The sequence below is a fragment of the Mustelus asterias genome, unplaced genomic scaffold, assembly GCF_964213995.1.
Source record: "Mustelus asterias unplaced genomic scaffold, sMusAst1.hap1.1 HAP1_SCAFFOLD_1675, whole genome shotgun sequence".
In the NCBI taxonomy this organism is placed as follows: domain Eukaryota; kingdom Metazoa; phylum Chordata; class Chondrichthyes; order Carcharhiniformes; family Triakidae; genus Mustelus; species Mustelus asterias.
Genome location: NW_027591620.1, coordinates 25,558 through 44,074, shown reverse-complemented (window position 1 = coordinate 44,074; position 18,517 = coordinate 25,558). Strand labels below are relative to the sequence as shown.

At 47.5% G+C, this 18,517-nt stretch overlaps 1 protein-coding gene across 1 annotated transcript; it reads right to left on the bottom strand.

Moving 5' to 3' along the window:
- Positions 1 to 8,542: 8,542 nt before the first annotated feature.
- On the bottom strand, positions 8,543 to 16,300 carry LOC144488576 (uncharacterized). Its single transcript, XM_078206640.1, has 4 exons — positions 14,336 to 16,300; positions 13,778 to 13,863; positions 12,503 to 12,570; positions 8,543 to 8,677 (listed from the first exon to the last, which is right to left on the bottom strand). The coding sequence occupies exons 1-4, from the start codon at positions 14,518 to 14,520 to the stop codon at positions 8,663 to 8,665; spliced, it is 354 nt and encodes a 117-aa protein (XP_078062766.1). The 5' UTR covers positions 14,521 to 16,300; the 3' UTR covers positions 8,543 to 8,662.
- Positions 16,301 to 18,517: the final 2,217 nt, after the last annotated feature.

Genomic DNA, 18,517 nt, shown 5'->3' with positions numbered 1-18,517 from the left:
TGTTCCTCTATTTATATTCTGTTAACTCCCCACAGAGGTGGCATCATGAAGATTCACGACCACCTCTGTGGGTGGCTTTTATTTTGACACTGGGTTAGCCCTCTCCCTTCCTGACCAAGGTGGCATGTTCTTTCCTTCGTAGCAGTGCTGGTCTTGCACATGTTGATCGTAGACCTGGTTGGTGCTGGTTTTCTTTGGGGGATGAGGGGGGGGTGGAGGCGACGGCAGTGGATATGCCAAGCTGACCGACACTGGTTTGAATTCAGATATGTTATGGGTAGCGTGAAATGCTCAGCTGTTGTGTGTCATTTAGGATAAGGTGGTGACTTACACTGGATAGGAGCCTGCAGGTGAGAGTGTTCCCTTGTCACCCCCCCGCAGTGCTCCCTCGTCACCCCTCCCCCAGTGCTCCCTCGTCACCCCTCCCGCAGTGCTCCCTCGTCACCCCTCCCCCAGTGCTCCCTCGTCACCCCTCCCCCAGCGCTCCCTCGTCACCCCTCCCCCAGCGCTCCCTCGTCACCCCTCCCCCAGCGCTCCCTCGTCACCCCTCCCCCAGCGCTCCCTCGTCACCCCTCCCCCAGCGCTCCCTCGTCACCCCTCCCCCAGTGCTCCCTCGTCACCCCTCCCCCAGTGCTCCCTCGTCACCCCTCCCCCAGTGCTCCCTCGTCACCCCTCCCCCAGTGCTCCCTCGTCACCCCTCCCCCAGTGCTCCCTCGTCACCCCCACCCTCCCAGTCTTCAGTGTGTGAGCTTGCACAGTGAGTGGCAGGGAATTAGTTCCTTAGAGGTAGTGGGATTTGGAACTTCCCTCACTGATTCCTCCAGTCAGTCTAGGCTGAAAATGTTGACTTACTGCTCCTCTTCCCCAGGGTCAGTGCGGCGAATTGTCTTGTCAAGCTGCCGGGGGAGCAGTGAGACAAATTCAGCACAGAATCAAGGATATCCACCTTTTAATTAGCACATTTCTTTTTCCAATATTTCACCCCTGGGAAGAACAGCAAACTTGCCCAGGGGAAGGCGACTTCTGCCATTTTCTTTCCACACGACCTACAGTACTGTGTGACCTCCATGAACTCAATACAGACTCGTCATTTGTGTGAATGTAAATTTATAACCTGCCTCTCCACAGCGCAGATTGATGGGCCCACAATCTGTCAGCCTCCTCACACCTTCTGTTTCAGGGTAAACTGACAGTGTTGTCACCTGAATATCTGTGCTTCTGAAACAGCACTTTCAGGCTGGAAAGAGGAGCAAAATGTTTAATTCTGAAAATTGGGATAAATATATTTTTACAGACTCTCTTTAAATTCAAACACAAAGTGGTGCTGACACCAGAAGTACGACATTGAACAGGGGAAAGGTCAGTACAGATACTATTCTTTAAAAGCTAGTGTTACCTCAGTGCCAAATCCACAGTCATATAGCTCTTTCACACTGTGATCTTTTTAACTCGGATCCTCATAAAATCTTTTTTTTTTTGACACAATTCTTCATGGTGCAAAGAAGCACTGGGTGAGGCACCTTTTACCCCAGGGTTCAAATTTATCTCAGAGACAAGATGGAATTGTTGCCGCTCTATGGGTAAGGAACATGGGCAGTTTGAGACTATACTCTGGAGAACAGCACAGGGTTTAACACTAATTGGCAATAAGATCCCTCTTTGACCACCGGATGTTGGTGTGGGAAATGGAAAGATCCAGTGTTGGAGGGACTCTCTTCTGACGCTTAGCTTCAGGCACAACATTGGAATAGGGAAAAGCTTTGAACTGCACCTAACCATAGTCCATGTGATGACCATCGGATGAGCCCGAGGGATGTTGTGATCCCAGTGAGTCCAGCACTCTTACCTAACCCAAAGCTCCAACACTTACTGCCAGCTGATCAGTGCTGGTTACAAGGCTGCATACTAATCCAAACGACACCCCAAAGTGTCATCTACTTGATCAAATTGAAAAGAGCTGGCTAATTGCATTATTACTTGGGTTATTTATTTTGTACGGTCCAACCCCTGTTTTGTGAGATGTGGTTTGTGTGTGTGTGTGTGTTCAGAATAACTGGCGTTTCTGAGCCAGAGCTGTGTTTATTTCCCTGTGTCTGACTAACCCTCCCCAGCCCCCGGGAAGGGGATCTGTTGCATGTTAGTGTAGCACTTTCGATTTTTGCACTTGTAACAATCTGCCAGGATGCTGGTAGGATTTCCTGCACCCGTAGACTTAACAAGGAGGTCACTGGTCAGAGATCATTGGAAACTGATGCTCACTGTATGAAATCAGTGCAAAAAGTATCAAACTGACCCCAAAGTTAAACCAGGAAACCTTATTTTTAAATCCTTTTTCATTTTGAGCAGGGAATCTCAATGCAGCAGTTTTAAGTTTGTTGTTCTAGCTGTTGGTTTTGTTTGCTGCCGACTACATCCTTGTAAACAGAAAGCGACGTGACTAGTGAGGTACAGAACTTTATTGGGAGTTTTAGAATAATGTTTGGAAACTTGTGAACATTGCTGGACAGATTGCTAAATCACCTCGATTTTTCCTTCAGACAGTGCCTACCTTGTGTTTGCAGCTGATCCAGGATGACACGCAGCTGTCATTTGTGACTAACAACCTTTAAATGTGTTTTGTGTGTGTGTGTGACAGATTGGCTGAATTTCCTCTAGACTTGGTGATGATTGAATCTATGTCCCTCGTTCCAATCTGGCTGTTGTAGATTTTTGGGTGGGAGGTCGGATAGCTTTGTTTTAATTAGTGATGGTTTTATTTGGAAGTGTTTGTACACCATAGTGCCTAAATGTAATGGGAAACCTGTGAAAGCCAGATATTGCCTTTAGGGATATTGCTTTGCTGAAATAAGTGGGGAGAGACAGGAGCCAATGTAGCAAGTACAGAAGCAACTTGCGAGGACAGAGGGGATGGGCTGGGGTGTTGACAAGGGCAGGGAAAACTCAAGACTCCGCTGGTGATACAGATATTGGAGATGTTCAAGTTTCACAATGAATACTGAATGTGAAGACTGCAGCATATTCTTGCCGTCACCTCCGAGGGTGGGTGTTCCCCCCCAGCCACCCAATGCACTGCTGTTGAGATATCGATACTTACCGTCATGGACTCGGTTTATAAACCAATGAATCTCACACTGACAGAAAAACACTGGGCAAAACATGATGGTCAGTCTAATCTTTGTGCTAACATGTCCTCCAGTTATTTATTTTAGAGGGGTGAGGTGTTTCTAATTGTTTGCAAAGTAATTTGTTACTTTTAGAGAAATCATTTTATGTTGCATCTTTTTTTTAAACTTGGACAGTAACAGAGAGATAAAGGAAGTTTCTGTGATCCACCTTTCTTTTCTGTAGCTGGAAGGTTAGTGGTTGAACTGTAGCCACTCCTGGTGTGATTTACCAGTGGGCATGCATAGTAAATTCAGAATCAGTCAAATTGCACAACTGGCAGGAAGGGTTGGGAGTGCAGTCAGTTCCGAATGTATTTTAAAATGGCCACACCCAATCTTCCTGAGCAAACTCAAGTATATAGTTGTTGACTATCTTGCTAATGACCGTAAATGTACATTATTAATATGCTTTTCTGATTACCTCACAACCACGATAACATCCAGTCCTGGGGGTTTTCTCTCATCGTAGGTGTTGGGGTTAGACTGTCAGGAGATACATAAACACTCCTCACTTACTGCCTTGCTGAGTTAGTTGTGCTGTCTCTATATACAAGGGGCATATGGGGCTTCTGTCACCTGCCCTAATGCAGACTAGTTCTGCTCTTGAATTGCAATCCATCCAAAGTAGATTTTAAAAATTGGATTGCTTCTTCTGTTTTGAACAGGCTGAGAAATTATTGTTTTATTCACCATTTTGTCTGTTCCCCCTCCATCGCAGCCATGCCCCTCCCCCCGCCACCCGTTTCACTCATAGCCGCCTCCTCTTGTGGTCCAGATTAATGTTCCAGGTCCCAGGGCACCATTCAGACAGGGAATTGTCCCCAGTGTGTGTCTTGGCCAACATTCCTCGCTTTAGAATCACCAAAAGTTTTAACATCTCATTGCTGTTTGTGGGATTTTTAATGCAAGATGTTGCCATTTTATCCCCACAGAGTCACACTCATTATATTGTAATTATTGTATGAGAAGCATATTGAGAGAAATGTTAAGCTGCTATACAAATCCAAGTTCTTCTTTGTCCATATATTTGCTAAATTGCTTCTTTAAAATTTTCTCAGCAGAGTTGCACTACTAGAGTCTTTATTTCTCCACCAGTATCTGAGACGTACCATCAGCCAGCACATTCACAGTTTGTGGGTCTGTGCTGGAACTCAGTCTGACTCCAGATCCCCTCTCTAATTCTGCCTGGATGTATCTCGTACAACTTTCAGCTTGGATCATTGAAGGAATTCCGTACAGTATTCCGTACAACAGAGAAGCTCCAGGAAGGTTAGGGCTATCACGATGGGCTGAGAAGGTGGCTGCCTTTCTTCCTGATCTCTGTGTAAGTGGCAACATTTGCACTTGGGTGGCCGGAGGATCAAGCATTGGCTGTAGGGTGTTGGTCTCTGTAGAGTTTTCTCACTGCCCCAAACGTGGACTAATTGTGAGGATAACTATTGCTGCATCTCTTCTCATTCCCCAGTTGAATGTACATCGTATTGTTGAGTGAAGGCAGAAGAACCTCACCCTTGCCTTTACACTTCCAACAGTGGTCACTGAATAGCAATGGAGGATCTGGAACTATAGGTAATTCCTCCCCCCTCCCAACCATCAGCCTAAAATGGGGCAGAGCAGAACGGACCAGATATTGAAATAATTATCTTCCTCCCTCAGCTAGCATCTTTACACGCACGCACACACACTCTCTCACACTCATACACACCCCTTCTCTTCCCCCCCCCCCCCCCCAGTCTGGCTGGCTGGTGTGTCTCATCCTGGTTACAGACTTCCCAATCACATGTAAATCAAACCATGCAAGATTGATGAAAAATTCAGGTGTATAATTTCTCTCTGGAGCTTTTGCTATTTTTGAGTACATTTTAATTTCAATGCCCAACTTTGAAATGAAGAGTTATATTAACTTGGAATGGGGGAATTGGGATCCATCTCCATGTGATTATCATTATTTAGTCTGCGAGAATGTTGAACTGTTTGTGTTTAAATGATGTTTGTATTCTCAGTGTCACTGAAATCTGTTCATTGCTGTTGTGCATGTACTACTGAAGACAGTTGTTGCAACACTGCTGTTTTAGTAGGGCCTGTGTGTGACAGAGTCCAAATTACTCCCATACTAGCATGGTGTTGAATTGTGCTGCTCAGTCACGAATGATCAGGAAAATCCGGAGCTCTATCCCTGGTCTGTGCTGAGTTTTCCCATCTCAATTGGGGATTTGGTGCCTCTGGGACAGAGAAAAGATCAGCCAGGGTTTCACTCCCTGCTTGCTGCACTGTGACTCTGGCAGAGAGGACTGTATCTCAGTCTGGATCTGCACCTTCACAAGAGGAGGGAAGATGAATTTGGAGTAAATCTTGCTTTGGATGTACCCCTCCCTGCTGGTTACTGCTGTAGGGTCAGACAGCAATGCTCCCTGCAGGCCCAGGTTCCTGTCTGGATTCAGTCTGACGCAGAATTCCCATCTTTTCACTAACACAGAATCAACACAGGCCTTCCTAAAATAGACACACTATCCTGCAACCAATCGCGGTACTGCGAAAGCAGGCACTTTCACTGTGGAATATGAGGGCTTCCCAGGTAACACTAGGAGCTTTTAACCCTTTGAGGATGTTTTTTGGTGGGGGAGGGGAGAAGAAGGAAGTGCATTGCTCCTTCCAGCATCCTTGCACATTGTACAGCCGAGGGAGAGTGGAGCAGCTCCATGCACTGCTTTTGGCATGAAGTGAAGAACATGTAGAGAGTAGTCGTTAGTCTTGGTCCCTTCTCGCCCTCCACATAGCAGTGAAGGGATGGGACAGGCTATTTTAAATACAACTTCCTCTAAAGATTTTCTTTCTCTCAATGTATGTGCAGTTTGGATAAAACATTAGGTAATCGGGAATGAAGGAACTTGTGCTCAGTTTGATAGACAGTGAAAATGTCTGAAGCTGCAGTATTTTCAAATCTGTTGTGCACTCCTCAAAGGATTGAAGCCTCAACTTCTTTCTAAATTATTTTTGTTCAGGAATAACTTGAATTAACTTGAAGCTGTTTGGCAGTTTTAAATAAATGGAAATTATTGACAATCCCTATACTTCAGCTTCTGTTGTTTTATTTAACAGAGTTAGTATCTAAAGGGATCTAACCCACCATCTCCAGACACAAGATGTACCAAGAGTCTGAGGATAGATGCTGAAGGTACTTGATGGGTTAAAGAAAGTAAACCTAAAATAACATTCGATACACAAGACCGAGGAATGAGTATATATACATATAAATGTTCAATGTTACTCAAGGTAAATGTCGAGCAAATGGCAGAGAATATTTCTGTACAGTGATTGGAGCAAGAATGGGTAGGGATATGGGGGTAGGGCCTGGGTGGGATTGTGATCGGTGCAGACTCGATGGGCCGAATGGCCTCTCTCTGCACTGTAGGATTCTATGCATGGGTTACCGGGAAGGGTGCTTGAGGACCTTTTGGGTCATTTATCAAGCAGCTGGGGGTTGCAGAGAGGAGGGAGTTCAGATGGTTTGAGAGACTCTGCCTTCAGCCTGTGATAATCATTAGATTCCATTTCAAAGATTTATTTTCAAGCCATTGCTTTTCATCAACCTGATGATTCGTGGACTGTGTTGGAGCGAATCACTGCTTCAATCGATTGCATTCCTAACACTTTCCAGCAAGTATGGTGTCTCACTGGATGGTGATCAGGAGTAATCATAGAAACCCTACAGTACAGAAAGAGGCCATTCGGCCCATCGAGTCTGCACCGACCACAATCCCACCCAGGCCCTACCCCCATATCCCTACACATTTACCCACTAATCCCTCTAACCTACGCATCTCAGGACACTAAGGGGCAATTTTAACACGGCCAATCAACCTAACCCGCACATCTTTGGACTGTGGGAGGAAACCCACGCAGACACGGGGAGAATGTGCAAACTCCACACAGACAGTGACCCAAGCCGGGATTCGAACCCAGGTCCCTGGAGCTGTGAAGCAGCAGTGCTAACCACTGTGCTACCGTGCCGCCCTAATGACCCTGGCTGCTGGCTTTGCTCTGTTGTTGATTGGCTGGGATCATTTGTTCTTAATGATTTACTGCTCATTTCCTGCATTTCAAAAGCACGTTGGGATGTCTCAGGATTCTGACCAAGTGGGGCTTTTTTACTATTTAGCACCACATTAGCCATTTGGTGCATTGAAACACTCAAATGTCTTGCGATTATAAAGCAGCAATGGCAGGGATCTAGATAAAAGCTAAATACTGTGTGTGGATGCTGGAAATGTGAAAAACAGAAAATGCTGGAAAACTCAGCAGGTCTGGCAGCATCTGTGGAGAGAGAAACAGAGTTAACGTTTCGAGTCCGCGTGACTTTTTCAGAGGGGGTTTAGATGACATTGGTTAGGTGAACTCTTTCACTATTGGGATCTGATTGAGACTGTTAGAGTTCCAAATGATGAAAAGTCACAGATCAGAAAGGTGAATTCCTTGTTTCAGATTCCGAGTATCCGGCTTTTACAACTGAGCGTTTTGATTCCACTCCGATCAGAAATCAGTGTTAAAATATTTGCCATTTGCTGCCTGTTTCATTACTCTAGCGCCTGCTTGACCTTCGAATCTAGAAAATTCACTTTTCAGTTACTATTTTGCTTGAGCACCTGGCGAGGGGGTCAGATAATTGATAAGTTAGACCCGCTTTGATGCTCAGTTCATGTTGACCTCAGCAAGGGCTGGAGTTGGTAAATGTCTGTTCGACGTCCCTGAGTTGGGAAGGAGAAAATTAGCCAAAGCTACTGCTTCTATCACCAATTCAGTGCTGGTTAAAAAAAGGGTGTCTGTATAAACAGCACTAAATACAGTAATCTCTGTCATTACTGTTCACTCACCTGCCATTGTAAAGTAATTTCCCACCAAAATGGTAATCGCAACAGCCTTGGCTGGGCTGGGTGGTGGAAAGGGGTAAATGTATTGCCGTCTGGAGCAGACAGCTTTCTTTCCATCCTCCTCGAAGATCGTGGAGCAGCAGAAAGAGTATAACTTTGTCCTCCTGCTGACTGTGCATAGAAGTGAGGAGATAAAGCTGCTCGTATTGCTGTTGTCTCCTGCTGGCAGATGTGCCTGTCTGCGTCTGGCTGCAGTCTTCTCTATGGCTCAGTTGCTGTCGCAACAGTTGTTAAACTCACATCAGAAAGGAGCATTGCTTGGGCAAGGTGACTGATGTCTGCCAAGCAGTACAGCTGGGGTCCAGCAAGGAAATAAAACTTGGCTTCAAAGCTACTTCCTCTTGGTGCTCCAAAGCAAACCGTTTGATGCAAATTACCAGGGGGTGGGTGGGCGTGTGTAGTCCTGCCCTCAGATGGCAAAGTTTTCTCAATAAATAAGAGTGCTGTGGGGTTTGTTAATTCATTTTATTAAGTCTGAGGCTCCTGGCCTTTTGCATCTGTCTGTTCCGGCAGCTGGGTCAGTGTGGATGACGATATTCAGGACAGTAGCTGTCAAAAGCTTAAACTGTTCTACCATGTATCAGTCTAAAGGGAAAGGAAAGGGATAGTTAGTCATGAGGAGGATCAGAGCTCTGCAGGTGTGACAGAGGGGAAAGGCTATATACTCCTTAGCTTTGCTATTTCTAGACTGTTATGAGCTTGAGAGTGTGGCAGGGAGGGTCTATTACAGAGCTTGAGAGTGCAAAAGGGAGGGTCTATTACAGAGCTTGAGAGTGCGGCAGCGAGGGTCTATTACAGAGCTTGGGAGTGCGGCAGGGAGGGTCTATTACAGAGTTTGAGTGTGCAAAAGGGCGGGTCTATTACAGAGCTTGGGAGTGCGGCAGGGAGGGTCTATTACAGAGCTTGGGAGTGCGGCAGAGAGGGTCTATTACAGAGCTTGGGAGTGTGGCAGGGAGGGTCTATTACAGAGCTTGAGTGTGCAAAAGGGAGGGTCTATTACAGAGCTTGAGAGTGCGGCAGCGAGGGTCTATTACAGAGCTTGGGAGTGCGGCAGGGAGGGTCTATTACAGAGCTTGAGTGTGCAAAAGGGCGGGTCTATTACAGAGCTTGGGAGTGCGGCAGGGAGGGTCTATTACAGAGCTTGGGAGTGCGGCAGAGAGGGTCTATTACAGAGCTTGGGAGTGTGGCAGGGAGGGTCTATTACAGAGCTTGAGTGTGCAAAAGGGAGGGTCTATTACAGAGCTTGAGAGTGCGGCAGGGAGGGTCTATTACAGAGCTTGAGTGTGCAAAAGGGAGGGTCTATTACAGAGCTTGAGAGTGCAGCAGCAAGGGTCTATTACAGAGCTTGAGAGTGCGGCAGCGAGGGTCTATTACAGAGCTTGAGTGTGCAAAAGAGAGGGTCTATTACAGAGCTTGAGAGTGCGGCAGCAAGGGTCTATTACAGAGCTTGAGAGTGCGGCAGCGAGGGTCTATTACAGAACTTGGGAGTGCGGCAGCGAGGGTCTATTACAGAGCTTGGGAGTGCGGCAGCGAGGGTCTATTACAGAGCTTGGGAGTGCGGCAGCGAGGGTCTATTACAGAGCTTGGGAGTGCGGCAGGGAGGGTCTATTACAGAGCTTGAGAGTGCGGCAGGGAGGGTCTATTACAGAGCTTGAGTGTGCAAAAGGGAGGGTCTATTACAGAGCTTGAGAGTGCGGCAGCAAGGGTCTATTACAGAGCTTGAGAGTGCGGCAGCGAGGGTCTATTACAGAGCTTGGGAGTGCGGCAGCGAGGGTCTATTACAGAGCTTGGGAGTGCAGGAGGGAGGGTCTATTACAGAGCTTGAGTGTGCAAAAGGGAGGGTCTATTACAGAGCTTGAGAGTGAGGCAGCAAGGGTCTATTACAGAGCTTGGGGGTGCGGCAGGGAGGGTCTATTACAGAGCTTGAGAGTGAGGCAGCAAGGGTCTATTACAGAGCTTGGGGGTGCGGCAGCGAGGGTCTATTACAGAGCTTGGGAGTGCGGCAGGGAGGGTCTATTACAGAGCTTGAGAGTGCGGCAGCGAGGGTCTATTACAGAGCTTGGGGGTGCGGCAGCGAGGGTCTATTACAGAGCTTGAGTGTGAGGCAGCAAGGGTCTATTACAGAGCTTGGGAGTGCGGCAGCGAGGGTCTATTACAGAGCTTGGGAGTGCGGCAGGGAGGGTCTATTACAGAGCTTGAGAGTGCGGCAGCGAGGGTCTATTACAGAGCTTGGGAGTGCGGCAGCGAGGGTCTATTACAGAGCTTGGGAGTGCGGCAGCGAGGGTCTATTACAGAGCTTGGGAGTGCGGCAGCGAGGGTCTATTACAGAGCTTGAGAGTGAGGCAGCAAGGGTCTATTACAGAGCTTGGGAGTGCGGCAGCGAGGGTCTATTACAGAGCTTGGGAGTGCGGCAGGGAGGGTCTATTACAGAGCTTGAGTGTGCAAAAGGGAGGGTCTATTACAGAGCTTGAGAGTGCGGCAGCGAGGGTCTATTACAGAGCTTGGGAGTGCGGCAGCGAGGGTCTATTACAGAGCTTGGGAGTGCGGCAGCGAGGGTCTATTACAGAGCTTGGGAGTGCGAAAGGGAGGGTCTGTTACAGTGCACAAACAAGTCTTTGACTCTGCTAAGGATGTTTAAATATTTCACTGTCCCCCTCCCCCCCCCCCCCAAAGACATTTCAAACCTCCAACTAATCCCAGAAGGATCAAGATTGTCTCGTGTTGCCCATTTCTTAGGTCGGACGAGGTGTGAAATGTTGGGGAGCGGAATTGACCATAAACGCTGTTCAAATTATTGCTCTCTTTGTGACAATGAGCAGGATGAGTTGCAATTGTTATCGCTCAGTGTGGGATGTGGTGTTTTAGTCTAAAATGAATTATTTTGGATTGCAGTGCTGGTGATGGACCAGTGATATTAGGCCAGGCCCCAGTTGCTGTTGTCCCTCAGGCAGGTGGAACTCCAGGAGCTCGTGGGTCCAGCTGAGACTGGCACTGTATCTTTCTAATGGGGAACAATCTGTTACTAGTTGTGAAATGCTAAGGGATGTCCTGAGGTCTTGAAAGATGATGTATAAATACAAGTCAGTTTTTTGTTTCTAACTTTACGATGAGCCTTTCACTCAGTAATCCCATCCCTGCCTCTGAGCCAGAGGGTGCAGAGTTCAAATCCAACATCCAAAATCAATTCTCTCCTCTCCACTTGCTGGACTGCTGCAAGAACAGGACTGTACCGAGTACTCGAGCTGCGGCCTAACGAGTGTTTTATACAGACAGTCCTAGCGTCAGCTAATAAAACAAAGGATTCTGTTTGCCTTCTTGACCACCTGATCTATCTGTCCTGCTGCCTTCAGTGATCTGGGCAGAGCACTCCCAAGGCCCATATTATGAGTTGACACTTTTAGGAGGGGGAGACAGAGGAGCAGGATGGGCAGGGCAAGGGGTGGGTGGGTGGGGCGGGGCAAGGGGTGGGTGGGGCGGGGCAAGGGGTGGGTGGGGCGGGGCAAGGGGTGGGTGGGGCGGGGCAAGGGGTGGGTGGGGCGGGGCAAGGGGTGGGTGGGGCGGGGCAAGGGGTGGGTGGGGCGGGGCAAGGGGTGGGTGGGGCAGGCGGGGCAAGGGGCGGGCGGGGCAAGGGGCGGGCGGGGCAAGGGGCGGGCGGGGCAAGGGGCGGGCGGGGCAAGGGGTGGGCGGGGCAAGGGGTGGGCAAGGGGTGGGTGGGGCAGGCGGGGCAAGGGGTGGGCGGGGCAAGGGGTGGGCGGGGCAAGGGGTGGGCGGGGCGGGGCAAGGGGTGGGCGGGGCGGGGCAAGGGGTGGGCGGGGCGGGGCAAGGGGTGGGCGGGGCGGGGCAAGGGGTGGGCGGGGCGGGGCAAGGGGTGGGCGGGGCGGGGCAAGGGGTGGGCGGGGCGGGGCAAGGGGTGGGCGGGGCGGGGCAAGGGGTGGGCGGGGCGGGGCAAGGGGTGGGCGGGGCGGGGCAAGGGGTGGGTGGGGCGGGGCAAGGGGTGGGTGGGGCGGGGCAAGGGGTGGGTGGGGCGGGGCAAGGGGTGGGTGGGGCGGGGCAAGGGGTGGGTGGGGCAGGCGGGGCAAGGGGCGGGCGGGGCAAGGGGCGGGCGGGGCAAGGGGTGGGCGGGGCAAGGGGTGGGCAAGGGGTGGGTGGGGCAGGCGGGGCAAGGGGTGGGCGGGGCAAGGGGCGGGCGGGGCAAGGGGTGGGCGGGGCAAGGGGTGGGCGGGGCGGGCGGGGCAAGGGGTGGGCGGGGCGGGCGGGGCAAGGGGTGGGCGGGGCGGGCGGGGCAAGGGGTGGGTGGGGCGAGCGGGGCACAGGGTGAGCAGGGCACAGGGTGGGCGGGGTGGGCAGGGCACAGGGTGGGCAGGGCACAGGGTGGGCATGTGAACTTAATTTGATGAATGTTCAACTCACATCAGAATCTGAGGCGTTGGACGTGTGTTTCACCATCAGCTCTTTCCTTGTGCATTCGATACTTCTACCTGTGAAGGAGGAGTTTCCATTAGCAACAGCCCTGGGTACTCATCGTGTGTAGATGTAATGGTCAGAAAGGGGCATATGGTCCAAAGCTGTGCTGGTTAGGTGGATTGGCCATGCTAAATTGCCCCTTAGTGTCAGGGGGACCAGTTAGTGTAAATGTATGGGGTTGTGGGGATAGGGCCTGGGTGGGATTGTGGTCAGTGCAGACTCGATGGGCCGAATGGCCTCCTCCTGCACTGTAGGATTCTGTGATGTGACTAATTGATTTGTGCATTCCACACAACTCATTATTTGGCAGGAAGATTATTTCACATCAACATAAATGTTAAGCTCCCCTGAGGGCTTGATTGGGATTGGCTCGGTCAGCACACCACATTCAGACTGCAGCCTTAGGACAGCCTGGTACGCATGGCGCAGTGCCAACACTGATGGTTCAGTTGGTGAGGGCATTACCCAGAGGAAACCTGGCAATTGCTGGAATGTAAATGAAGGCACTGACAGAGCAGCTTACAGCGAGTACCGAGAGCAAGGGCAGGGCGGTGGTTTCCATTTATTTGCTGCCTGTCTCATGGCTGGCCATAAGCAGATAAGTGATAACACCAGGAGTCACGAGATACCAGTTCCTGATCCGTGTCAACACTGGAAATAGTGTTGGTTTGCAGTAAGTCTCTAACTTCCCACCCAAATAAAAGTATGTTCAAAGGTGTCCAGGGGTTGAATGGCCATGTTAAACTATCCCTTAGTGTCCCAAGATGGACAGATTAGGGGAATTAGTGGGGTAAATATGTGGGGTTGGTTGAGGATAGAGCCTGGGTAAGCTCTATCAGAGTGCCAGTACAGACTCGATGGGCCAAATGGCCTCCTCCTGCACTGTAGGGATTCTATCCAATCTATGATAGGAATCAAATATTGAACCACAGTGAGATTAGATGGTTGTTGGTCCTTATATATCTTGGTAGCAGTTTTTAGAATTTGTGTTGTAAACATTGGCCAAGAATAGTTCATGACATGGGGGATCGAAGAATGGGAATTAGAGTAAGGATTATGGAGCTTACAACCACAGCTTAAAATTTAAATGACGTGGGAGAATAAATATATTTGGATGGGTTTGGGTTTTGTATTAGCTTCCGTTTCCCTTTCTAATGAGATGAATCTCAAATTGGCCGTTATTAAAAAACAGCAGATGGAATCTGTGTTGTTCAGACTGACCTCTCTTAATCCTGGCAATGGTATTGTTTTGTTTGTTGGAATAACAAAGGTTCTGAATCTGCTCCTGCATATCAATCATCGCTAATCTGTGTGGAAACACAAGCAGGGAACACACGAACGGTTACACATCTGAGCGAGGACACTCTCACACTCACTCACTCCACCCTCGAGTTCACTTTCTTGTTGGTTGTTTCAGTTTCCCCACTCAGCGCCATCGCTAACTCCGAGGGTGCTGTCTCCTGCCGCTTCCCCACCCAGAGGCCGTTCTGTGTGACCCCAGGCAGGGAGTGGCAGCAGAACATTTAACCTTGGTCGAACACCACAGACCAGCAGAATGTTTCCCTCCTGTTCCAGTCAGGATGACTGGCTGGCAATCACGAGCAGGAATCCGAAGCCTGGGACACTGCGCTCAATGACTGCACTCGGTCCTGACTGGGCCCTTGCTGTTCTATATCACCCCAGGCAGTGCATTTACCATTGGGCAGCCCATTCTCACAGCATTGCATCCCCATTCACCCTCACAAGTTCTGCTTTCCAGCCAGTTTCTGTGCCACCTACTTAATATCTTTCAGCTCCTGTTCAGGATCCAGTGACTGCACTTGTCTACATCTCTGTATCAGTCGCTCTAGAATCTGCATGGAGGGACAGAGAACACAAGATGTTACTTTGACACACTGATGCCATCCACAAGACCAACAGCCTAAGCTGTCATTGCCATGAATTGGCACAATCAAAGAGTCCATCCCATCCCTGCTGTGTACTCAATCAGCTAATAACAGTGCTGGCTCCACAGTCAGTTTGTCCCTTCACCCAAGGACAGTTCACACCCCTGATCGCTGTTCTGTGGCCCTTTGTGAACGTCAGGGTAAAGATAAGATCAGGGCAGCAATGGAGGTTCTTCTGTTTCTGAAAATGAGGAGGAAGCAGTGAAGAATATTTTAGACTGGTTTCTCTCTCAGTATTTTCATTCTGCCTCACTGAAAGGCAATTTAAGATTAATTGCAGGTAAGGCTGACATGCTGATTAATACGAGTCGTTAATCCAAGGGAAATCTTACTAACAGAGAAACATTGTGTACATGCAATGGTCCAAACACCTTTACGGACGTGTTTTCAGCAGGACATCAGTTCCGAGATCCGAGTACCTCAAGGAGACATGCCTCAGACTTGCCCTCAGAGAGACTGGCAGCTCAGCTGTGCAGCGTTTGATTTCCAGTCAGTTGGGCTAAATTCCTGTCAGTCATGTTAAGTTCTTGACTCAACTGATTCATCATAAACTGCACTGCTTAACTGTTTTACCTAACATGGTACAAACTGCACTGTGCATCGAATCTTCCTTTCATCATCTGTCCTGCGTCTCCAACATTACTGGGGTCACAGAAAAGCAAACAGCTGGAAAACCTCAGCAGTTCTGACAGCATCTGACCAGGGATTGGCCAGAAGGACCAAGAAAGAAAATCAGCTAAAGGCAGAAGAAATGGTTTTGTTGAATTGCAGAAAGCGGCTGTGAGCAGAGGGGAAGTACTGGATCTCCAATCGGTCAGATAATTAGTGCAGGAAAGGCTGGGCAACCAAACTGCAAATAACACTATAAAAACACAATGAAGATCACAGTTAACTTCCTGCTGTACCCGATTATAGTTAACTTGCTGCTGTACCCGATTATAGTTAACTTGCTGCTGTACCCGATTATAGTTAACTTGCTGCTACACTCGATTACAGTTAACTTGCTGCTACACTCGATTATAGTTAACTTGCTGCTGTACCCGATTATAGTTAACTTGCTGCTACACTCGATTATAGTTAACTTGCTGCTACACTCGATTATAGTTAACTTGCTGCTACACTCGATTATAGTTAACTTGCTGCTGTACTCGATTATAGTTAACTTGCTGCTGTACTCGATTATAGTTAACTTGCTGCTACACCCGATTATAGTTAACTTGCTGCTGTACTCGATTATAGTTAACTTGCTGCTACACCCGATTATAGTTAACTTGCTGCTGTACCCGATTATAGTTAACTTGCTGCTACACTCGATTATAGTTAACTTGCTGCTACACTCGATTATAGTTAACTTGCTGCTACACCCGATTATAGTTAACTTGCTGCTACACCCGATTATAGTTAACTTGCTGCTACACTCGATTATAGTTAACTTGCTGCTACACCCGATTATAGTTAACTTGCTGCTGTACCCGATTATAGTTAACTTGCTGCTACACTCGATTATAGTTAACTTGCTGCTACACTCGATTATAGTTAACTTGCTGCTACACCCGATTATAGTTAACTTGCTGCTACACTCGATTATAGTTAACTTGCTGCTACACTCGATTATAGTTAACTTGCTGCTACACTCGATTATAGTTAACTTGCTGCTTCACTCGATTATAGTTAACTTGCTGCTACACCCGATTATAGTTAACTTGCTGCTACACTCGATTATAGTTAACTTGCTGCTGTACCCGATTATAGTTAACTTGCTGCTACACTCGATTATAGTTAACTTGCTGCTGTACCCGATTATAGTTAACTTGCTGCTACACTCGATTATAGTTAACTTGCTGCTGTACTCGATTATAGTTAACTTGCTGCTTCACTCGATTATAGTTAACTTGCTGCTGTACCCGATTATAGTTAACTTGCTGCTGTACCCGATTATAGTTAACTTGCTGCTACACTCGATTATAGTTAACTTGCTGCTGTACCCGATTATAGTTAACTTGCTGCTACACTCGATTATAGTTAACTTGCTGCTGTACCCGATTATAGTTAACTTGCTGCTACACCCGATTATAGTTAACTTGCTGCTACACTCGATTATAGTTAACTTGCTGCTGTACTCGATTATAGTTAACTTGCTGCTACACCCGATTATAGTTAACTTGCTGCTACACCCGATTATAGTTAACTTGCTGCTGTACTCGATTATAGTTAACTTGCTGCTACACCCGATTATAGTTAACTTGCTGCTACACCCGATTATAGTTAACTTGCTGCTACACTCGATTATAGTTAACTTGCTGCTGTACTCGATTATAGTTAACTTGCTGCTTCACTCGATTATAGTTAACTTGCTGCTGTACCCGATTATAGTTAACTTGCTGCTGTACCCGATTATAGTTAACTTGCTGCTACACTCGATTATAGTTAACTTGCTGCTGTACCCGATTATAGTTAACTTGCTGCTACACTCGATTATAGTTAACTTGCTGCTGTACCCGATTATAGTTAACTTGCTGCTACACCCGATTATAGTTAACTTGCTGCTACACTCGATTATAGTTAACTTGCTGCTGTACTCGATTATAGTTAACTTGCTGCTACACCCGATTATAGTTAACTTGCTGCTACACCCGATTATAGTTAACTTGCTGCTGTACTCGATTATAGTTAACTTGCTGCTACACCCGATTATAGTTAACTTGCTGCTACACCCGATTATAGTTAACTTGCTGCTACACACGATTATAGTTAACTTGCTGCTGTACCCGATTATAGTTAACTTGCTGCTACACTCGATTATAGTTAACTTGCTGCTACACTCGATTATAGTTAACTTGCTGCTTCACCCGATTATAGTTAACTTGCTGCTACACTCGATTATAGTTAACTTGCTGCTACACTCGATTATAGTTAACTTGCTGCTACACCCGATTATAGTTAACTTGCTGCTACACCCGATTATCGTTAACTTGCTGCTGTACCCGATTATAGTTAACTTGCTGCTACACTCGATTATAGTTAACTTGCTGCTACACTCGATTATAGTTAACTTGCTGCTACACTCGATTATAGTTAACTTGCTGCTACACCCGATTATAGTTAACTTGCTGCTACACTCGATTATAGTTAACTTGCTGCTACACTCGATTATAGTTAACTTGCTGCTACACTCGATTATAGTTAACTTGCTGCTACACTCGATTATAGTTAACTTGCTGCTACACCCGATTATAGTTAACTTGCTGCTACACCCGATTATAGTTAACTTGCTGCTACACTCGATTATAGTTAACTTGCTGCTACACCCGATTATAGTTAACTTGCTGCTACACCCGATTATAGTTAACTTGCTGCTACACCCGATTATAGTTAACTTGCTGCTACACTCGATTATAGTTAACTTGCTGCTACACCCGATTATAGTTAACTTGCTGCTACACTCGATTATAGTTAACTTGCTGCTGTACCCGATTATAGTTAACTTGCTGCTACACCCGATTATAGTTAACTTGCTGCTACACTCGATTATAGTTAACTTGCTGCTACACCCGATTATAGTTAACTTGCTGCTACACCCGATTATAGTTAACTTGCTGCTACACCCGATTATAGTTAACTTGCTGCTACACTCGATTATAGTTAACTTGCTGCTACACCCGATTATAGTTAACTTGCTGCTACACCCGATTATAGTTAACTTGCTGCTACACTCGATTATAGTTAACTTGCTGCTACACTCGATTATAGTTAACTTGCTGCTACACCCGATTATAGTTAACTTGCTGCTACACCCGATTATAGTTAACTTGCTGCTACACTCGATTATAGTTAACTTGCTGCTACACTCGATTATAGTTAACTTGCTGCTACACTCGATTATAGTTAACTTGCTGCTACACTCGATTATAGTTAACTTGCTGCTACACTCGATTATAGTTAACTTGCTGCTACACCCGATTATAGTTAACTTGCTGCTACACTCGATTATAGTTAACTTGCTGCTACACCCGAT